Source organism: Mastomys coucha, unplaced genomic scaffold (genome assembly GCF_008632895.1).
Source record: "Mastomys coucha isolate ucsf_1 unplaced genomic scaffold, UCSF_Mcou_1 pScaffold21, whole genome shotgun sequence".
NCBI lineage: Eukaryota > Metazoa > Chordata > Mammalia > Rodentia > Muridae > Mastomys > Mastomys coucha.
The window spans coordinates 34,706,493-34,715,742 of NW_022196904.1; the positions used below are offsets into that span (position 1 = coordinate 34,706,493).

Here is a 9,250-nt window from a genome sequence, read left to right on the forward strand (position 1 = left end):
CATGGACAGTAGGAGAGGAAGCTGCAGCACTAGGGCCAACCATGAGTATTAGGTCCCACGTAACAGAGAGTGGGGAAGTTCTGGAGGCATCCTACCTTGTCCCATACCCAACATCTTAATACTAAGACTTCAGGTTTCCAGAGATCATGTATTTAGCTTCATTTAGGTTTTTATTATTGATCTGTAATACATCTTTTGTTTATTAGATAAAAAGTACTATGTGGGCTGGGCAGGCCACTCAGTAAATATTCTTCTTGGAGTTGACCTGAATTCAGATACCAACTCTCAAGTGAGGAGACTCATAAACACCTGCTATGCCAAGTCCAGAGGATCTGACAACTTCTTCTCTGGTGTGTTACCTGTACACACATGGAAAGCATTCTCTCTCATACACATAAATACATACATAAAATTGAGGACAGACTTGTTTTCAAAAGAGCAAAACAAGCTCTTTAGCTGGATAATCTGTTATCTTGCATTTAGTTTTTAAAAGTGCGCATCTCCTCAATCATAGGAAACAAAATGGTGTCTAAGTGATCCTAACACATACTCTTTTCTTTTTTCTTTTTTTTAAATATTTATTTATTTATTTATTTATTTATTTATTTTTATGTGTGTGAATACACTGTAGCTGTACAGATGTCCCTGAGCCATCATGTGGCTGCTGGGAATTGAACTCAGGACCCCTGCTCGCTCTGGCTTGCTCTGGCCTGCTCTGGCCCGCTCCAGCCCTCTCGCTCCACCCCATAGCTCCATCCCCGGTGAAATTCACTGTAGCTGTCTTCAGATGCACCAGAAGAGGGTGTCATATCTCATTACCAGTGGTTATGAGTCGCCATGTGGTTGCTGGGATCCGAACTCAGGACCTTCAGAAGAGCAAGCAGTCAGTCCTCTTACCCGCTGAGCCATCTCGCCAGCCCGATACTCTTTTCTTTATGATCAGAGAATGAGATACTTTAAGTAGTCAAAACTATTTTGTCCAGTTTTGAAACAAACAGTAGAATGTTTTAAGGAACTCTCTCCAATCAGAATAACTCTCTATGCACAATATATTATCTATTATTGGCAAAGGAAAGAGCTTACGATGAGTGCTGGCCAATGATTTCTTTGATTTTGGTTTGACTGTACTTCTGTGGTATTTTTGTTTAAAGGACTATCATTTATAGGCATATATCTGTCTCTCCTTTTATCAGTGATATTAGGGATATTGCCACACTCATCTAATTATGTTATGTTATTTTACTAACTATAATTTAATTGTATTGTTGTTCCTCTGACATTTACCTATTTTGGTACTTTGAAATTTTGCTATATTATGTTATTAGTTCCTTGAGTTTTTGTTGGCTTGGGGACTCTCTGTAGAGAAAATTTTACTTTGTTCTCTTTTTTGGGGGTGGGGGTGGGGGGTTCAGACAGGGTTTTTCTGTGTAGCCCTGGTTGTCCTGGAACTCACTCTGTAGACCAGGCTGGCCTCGAACTCAGAAATCCTCCTGTCTCTGCCTCCCAAGTGCCGGGATTAAAGGCATTCACCACCATTGCCCGGCACTACAGTGTACTTATATATAATACTAAATAAATCTTTAGGCCAGAGCAAACAGGGACTGAGCGAGCCCCATTGACCGGAGTGAGCAAAGGTCCTAAAAATTCAATTCCCAACAACCACATGAAGGCACACAACCATCTGTTCAGCTACAGTGTACCCATATACATAAAATAAATGCATAAATCTTAAAAGAAAGAGAGAGAGAAAGTAAGAAAGAAAGAGAGAAAGAATGAAAGAAAGAAAGGAAGAGAAAGAGAGAGAGAGAAAGAAAGAACAGTACTAGGTAGTTTCTATGGCAGTCAAGTGCTGAAACAGGCAGGAATTTTCAAGGAAGTTATCACCATTAAAAAGAAGGCTCTTGTTCTCCATTGAAAGCCAAAGAAGGTGCCCAAAAGGTCACACTTTCCTGCTAAGAATCCCCCCAACCCTAGACAGGGTTTCTCTCTATAGTCATGGCTGTCCTGGAACTCACTCTGTAGACCAGGCTGGCCTTGAACTCAGAAATCCGCCTGCCTCTACCTCCCAAGTGCTGGTATTAAAGGCAGCTCCACCACTCCCAGGTGCCTGCTAAGACTTGGATTAATGTAATGAATAGGCAAAGTGATTCAGAGTCCCAGGAAGCATCTTTATAGAAAACCTATTGCAACTGTGGTCCAAGCATGGCAGGGTCCATCATCACAACTTAGAAGCCAAACTTGGCAGGACCACTTATATTGTGCTGGTTCTGGAAACAAGAAAGATGAAAAAGGTAATGTCATGAATTCTCAGTGTGTGGTATTAGTTGCTCACTTATTCTAGCCATCTGTGTTTGACTGAATCAGAGCTGTGCTGAGGAGACTTTGTAAGAGTTCCCTAAATGAAACTGAGGTTGAAGCCTGAGTTGTAGTTTAAGACCACAAGATATTGATCTATCTAAGTGATGAGACATCTGCCATGGACAGATGTGTGTAGGGACTGGAAGTAACGAAAGAGAAAGATTTATGAGAAGCTGAAGGAGTAGGGCCATCTAAGCATCTGAGTCCTTTGAACCTGAAGCTGCATGAGTCTGAGACAGAACTACAGGATTTGGCGTTTGTCCTGCTGGGGTTCTGTTTTGCATTGGTTCAGTCTTCTCTCACTGTATATCCATTCCTTTCTATTGGAATGGGAATAGGTGTTCTGCGCCACTGTATGTTGGAAAGATAGAAATTGTTTTCTGACTTTACAAGATGTGTCAGTCAAAAGACTGCCTTGAGTGTCAAAAGTGACCTTGGCATTTGAACAGGGTACAAGTTGTTGCAGAATATGGGAATCACTGAAGTTAGAGTACAAGCATTTTCATCAAAGGATGTCCATGAACTTATAGTGACCAAAGTCAGAACTCAGTAGTTGAATGAAAAATCTCCCTGTCTGAGATGATGTCTTTGAACACTCGTTTATCTTCAATGACTTTTTGCAGGGAGCTTATTGAAACTTGTGTAAGATGAGCCTGTCTAGAAGAAATTCCTCTTTGAGGATAGGATTGGAGTGTCTATAGATCTAATCCATTTTTTGTTCTTTGTGTCTACTATTTTGTGGTTGAAATTGATCAGTCAGCTTCTTTATCATGCTGTCATGCTGTTAGCATTATAGACTCTATCCCTAAATCAAATATGATTGTGTAGAAGCAATTCTTATTCAATGCTACCCTATTTTGCTAGCCTGATGTTGTTATAGTTTTAATTGTGTTGTTTCTGTTTTTTGAAGACAAGGTTTCTTTATGTAGCCCTAAAAGTAGGTGTGTAGACCAGAAAGGCCTAGAATTTAGAGATCGAATTGTCTGGCTCCCTCGGGCTAGGATTATATATTGGTCAACGTGCCTTGCTTTTCTGGTTTTGTATTATTGGCCTATGGGCCTGGAATGTATGTTTTTGCTCATGCCAAGCATATGCTGTTATCCTGCTCTTCACCCACATCTTGACTTATGAAATTTAGCAGACAGTATTATTCTATTTCCCAAGATAGCATGTATTCATTAATACTTCCTGATACATTTGATTCATTTGATTGTAAGAGTGTACATTCTTTCTACATGATGTGTTTGTTTTGGAATATTAGAATGACTATGACTATTTTGAATGTATGCATGCATATGCACCTCGCTGGGCTTAGTCCTCACTATAGTCAAAAGATGGCCTCAGAACTCCTAAACTTGGAGTAATGAATCATTCTGAGCTTCCATGGTAAGTACTGGCAATTGAGTCCTCTATCTAAGACTACAAGTCTATTAGTCACTGATCCATTTCTCCCTACCCTATGTTGTTTATTTATGATCAACTTTTACATTGATAATGCTTTCATTTGTTCATTATAATTTTAAACATCTATTGCATTTGAGTAAGATCCTATTAATGTTACAGTTTAAACTGGGGAATTTCAGGTTCCTGGAATATGAATAGAGAATTAAACTAGTGTGAATGTTTAATTCTTTGTAGGAAGTTCAGAAAACAAACTTCTGAGGCTTTTTTCTATATTTCTTGTTTGTTTGATCATTTTTTGCAAAAGAGACGGGGTCTTAAGAGGTACCTCTGGCTGTCCTGGAGCTTGTTTAATAGACCAGGCTGGTATTCAAGTCAGTGAGATACAGGTGCCTCTGCCTGGTGAAGTGCTTAGATTCCCCATGTGTTCATTGTTTTTTTCTGGTTAGTAATTGTTCAAACAATTTCTCTGATGTATACTCAATACTGTTCCTTTGTTTGCTTCTCTATCTATCTATCTATCTATCTATCTATCTATCTCTTTCTCGGCATTTCTTTTGCTAGGCTATATGCTGTTCAAAGGGCACAGCAATGGCAGGTGAACCTCATAAAATGATTTTCTTCATAAATGGTTTTCTTCTAAAATGATTTGGTGATTATACTAGGATTTCTCTGTCATCTACTTAGTGTGGGAATCACATGAATTATATGAATATATTGTCAATGAAGTATTCCTTACAGTGCTATCACTATCATACTTTGTGTTGTAAACATGTATGGGATATTTTAGGATGCATTGACCTATGATGATGTGCATATACACTTCACTCGAGAGGAGTGGTCCTTGCTGGATCCATCTCAGAAGAGACTTTACAAAGATGTGATGCTGGAGACCTACAGGAACTTCATTGCTATAGGTAAATCTGAATTTTTCTTCAAGTTTTAAAATAAGGGAACAACTGTTTCTTGGTTATTGATGATCTTCTGTAATCTTGAATGAGAATGAATGAGGAAGAATGAGGTGAATAAAGCAGGCATGGTTCTATGGTTCACTGAAGATAGTAACTTAAATTTTGCCTAATTTCTAATAATATATCATACATTTTCTGGTACTACATTTTAGGATACAATTGGGAAGACCATAATATTGAAGAACATTGTCAAAGGGATAAAAGATATGGAAGGTAATTTTTCTTTGAAACCTGATTCAAATATGCTTAAGAAGAAAAATTAATGTATTCTGGAAATTTTAGAGATCAGCAACAGTGTAAATAAGCATAGCTTTAAGTGTATTAGTGGTTATTAAATTCTAAGGCCGTGTACCTCTATGTCATGTAGTTGATTTGTGCTTACAAGCCATTCCTCAATGCAGAATTTCTTTTTTTTTAAGATTTATTTATTTATTTATTTAATATACACTGTCACTGTCTTCAGACACACCAGAAGACGGCATCAGATCCCATTACAGATGGTTGTGAGCCACCATGTGATTACTGGGAATTGGATTCAGGACTTCTGGAAGAGCTGCTAGTGCTCTTAACTGCTGAGCCATCTCTTCAGCTCCAACAGTATTTCTTTTTTTTTTTTCCCTAGACAAGGTTTCACTGTGTAGCCCTGGCTGTCCTGGAACTCACTCTGTACACTCTGTACACTAGGTTGGTCTCGAACTCAGAAATCCACCTGCCTCTGCCTCCCAAGTGCTGGGATTAAAGGTGTGTGCCACTACTAACTGGCCCAACAGTATTTCTTAACAGATATAACTGTTTGAATCATATCATCATTAGAGTGACACTGTAGAACTGCCATTCCATGTACTTTCATACCACTCAGATATTGCAAAGTGTTTACATACTGAATAGATGATATGTATATGTCCAAAACTTTCTAATAAGCAAACAGTCCATAGTAAAGCTGCTGTTACTCATATACTTGTCTTAAATTTGTTAAGTTTGGTGAGAAGGGAAGTTTATGAGCATTAAGGATTCTGTTGTGGAGAAACCTGAATCCTTCCCCTACACTTCATGTCTGTGAGGAACAAAAAGCCAAACTGAATGCAATGTGGAAACCTCTTATTTGTTATTTTCTAGTGGGTATATCATATGTCATACTGGATACAGGCCATATGAGCATAGGAAAAGAAGCAAAGTATCTCCCTTTCCTAGAACTACTAAAAGGTATGTGGTAGTCTCCACTTTGAGTAGACTTTCTGAATGTGATACAGGTTTGTAATCACTTAGTTTTTCAACTTCACTGAGAATGAAACCACAAACTCATACTGCAGAAAATGCCTATGAGTATTAGGAATGTAAAAATTTTGTTTATCCTTGACTTTTCAAATACAGTATGACTCACTGTAAGAAAATTTATGATTTTTTCTTTATTTCTTCCTTGACCAAATTAAAGGCATTTTAGAATTTAATGGAAATGAAAACACATCATACCAGAACTTATGGGACACAATGAAAGCAGTGCTAAGAGGAAAACTCATAACTCTAAGTGCCTCCAAAAAAAAAACTGGAGAGAGCACACCTGAAAGCTCTAGAAGAAAAAGAAGCAAATACACCCATGAGGAGTAGACAGCAGGAAATAATCAAACTCAGGGCTAAAACTATACAAAGAATCAACAAAACCAGGAGCTAGGTTTTTTTTTTTCTTTTTTTTTTTTTTAAGATTTATTCCTACACTGTAGCTGTCTTCAGACACCCCAGAAGAGGGCATCAGATCTCATTACGGATAGTTGTGAGCCACCATATGGTTGCTGAGCTTTGAACTCATGACTTTCAAAAGAGCAGTCAGTGCTCTTAACCGCTGAGCCATCTCTCCAGCCCCAAGAGCTAGATCTTTGAGAAAATCATCAAGATAGATAAACCCTTAGCCAGACTAATCAAGGCACAGAGACAGTATCCAAATTAATAAAATCAGAAATGAAAAGGGAGAAATAACAATGATATATATCTTAAAATAATTATTCTGTCTGTTGAATATTAACAGTTGAAAATATTAAAATCATGTTCTACAAAAAGATAAAATAAAGAAAATTTATGAATGCAACCAGAGTGGTAAAGCTCTGAGTTCTTGTAGCTCTCTTCAAATATGTGAAAAACTTCATTTAGAAAAAGTCTGCTATAAGCACGAGCCATGTAATAAATGCCCTAACCATCATAGGTATCTCTAATGATACAAAACAATGAAGGCTAAACAATGTGATAAAACCTTAAGATCTGATTCTACTTTACAATTAGACCAAATTCATACAGATAAAAAATTCATCAGTGTAATCAATGTGATAAAACTTTTACATGTCCCAATTATTCTTGCAGGCATGAAAGACACCCTTCTGGAGAGAAACCCTATGAATATACACAATGTGATAGAGCCTTCACATATCACAGTCATCTTCAAAAGCATGAAGAAATTCAAACTCAAGAGAACCCCTCTGAAGGCTTTCAACATAGTGAAACCCTTGCATGTCATACTAGTGTCCAAATACATAAAAGAACAGGTACTGGAGAGAAACCCTACAAATGTAATCAATGTGATAAAGCCTATTCGCAACACTGTCATCTTCGAATACATGAAAGAATACATACTGGAGAAAAACCCTATGAATGTAATCAATGTGGCAAAGCCTTTGCACATCACTGTACTTTGCGCTTGCATAAAAGAACGCATACTGGAGAGAAACCTTATGAATGTGATCAATGTGGTAAAGTCTTTGCACAAAGCAATTATCTTCAAATACATAAAGTAATACATACTGGAGAGAAACCCTACAAATGTAATCAATGTGATAAAGCCTATTCACAACAGAGTCATCTCCTTATACATAAAAGAACACATACTGGAGAGAAACCTTATAAATGTAGTCAGTGTGGTAAATCATTTGTATCTCATAGTCATCTTCAAACTCATGAAAGAATTCATACTGGAGAGAAACCTTACAAGTGTAATCAGTGTGATAAAGCCTTTACACAGTACACTAGTCTCCAAATACATAAAAGAACACATACTGGAGAGAAACCTTACAAATGCAATCAATGTGATAAAGCATTTTCACAAAACAGTAGTCTCCAAATACATAAAAGAACACATACTGGAGAGAAACCTTATGAATGTCATCAATGTGGTAAATCCTTTGCACGTCACAGTAGTCTCCAAACCCATAAAAGGCATCATACCGGAGAGAAGCCCTATGAATGTAATCACTGTGGGGAAGTCTTTGCGTATTACAGTAGTCTCTGGAAACATAAAAAAAGTCATCTGGGAAAGGAACCCTGTGAAGATATTTAACATGGTAAGATCTTTGCACATTTCTGTAGTCTTCATCATCATGAAAGTATTCATACTACAGAGAAACCATGTGAATGAAAGAAATGTGGTAAAGCTTTTGCACATCACAGTTATCTCTTAATGGAGAAAGGAACAGATATTAGAAATTATTATTAGAAGTGTTATCAAAGTAGTAAAAGGGCTCAGTTAGCCAGAGCCAGGTTGACTCCATAACAGGATTCAATCTGGCACTTTGGGGGAACTGAGCTAAGTTTGTGTTTTCCAGAACTGGAAAAGTGTCAAACAAGTCAATTCCAGGAAGAACCACCTCTCACTTGGGCAGCCTTAGAAGCTATCCTACCACTTAGCTAATTAAAGTCCCCCAAATCCCTCAGAGCATTACCCAATCACAAAGGCACCACACCCATCAAGATAGAACCAACCAATCAAGAAAAAGAATGGTAAAAGTCACCCACTACTACCCTATCGGTTTTTAAATTGACCCTGAAAAGTCCACACCTGTTTTCCATCTTGGTATATGCTAGGCCTCTGCATTCAGATTCTCTGCAGAATAAACACTCTTTGCTGCTGCATACTATTTGAGTCTAGGTTATGATCAGGAGTCATGGATCCTTACAGTGGTAAAGCCTTTTAACTATACAGTTATGTCTGAATACATAAACGTAAACATAATGGAGAGAAACCCTATGACTGTAATCAGTGTGGCATAGCCTTTGCATAACATGATCATCTTTGAATACATAAAAACAAAAAACCACATACTGTAATGAAATTCTATGAACGCAATCAATGTGATAAAGCTTTTGCATATCACATTCATCTTCAATGCCATGAAAGAATTCGTTCTGGAAAGAAACAACATGAAGGTATTAAATATGGTGAATCCCAGTTATGAGTGAATACAGAAAAGGACACATGCTGGACAGTAAACTTAGGAATGTATTCAGTGTGGTAAAGCCTTTGCATGTCATAGTCATCTTTGAATATGTAAAAACACATACTGGAGAGAAGCCCTACAAATATAATCAATGAGATAAAGCCTTTAAACATCACAGTCATCTTCAAAGGCATGAAAAAATCACGCTGGAGAGAAACTATGAATGTCTCTAATATGTTGAAGCTTTTGCACATTTTTGTAATAGTCATCATGACAGTATTCATACTGGAGAGAAATCCTATGAATGCAAGCAATGTGGTAAAC

At 37.5% G+C, this 9,250-nt stretch overlaps 1 protein-coding gene across 1 annotated transcript; it reads left to right on the forward strand.

Annotated features, from left to right (window-relative positions):
• The first annotated feature begins 4,642 nt into the window (after nucleotides 1–4,642).
• Nucleotides 4,643–8,127, forward strand: LOC116100483 (zinc finger protein 120-like). The gene is made up of 4 exons (XM_031384287.1): nucleotides 4,643–4,676; nucleotides 4,883–4,943; nucleotides 7,080–7,974; nucleotides 8,059–8,127. Exons 1-4 carry the CDS (start codon nucleotides 4,643–4,645, stop codon nucleotides 8,125–8,127), a joined length of 1,059 nt encoding a protein of 352 aa, XP_031240147.1.
• Nucleotides 8,128–9,250: the final 1,123 nt, after the last annotated feature.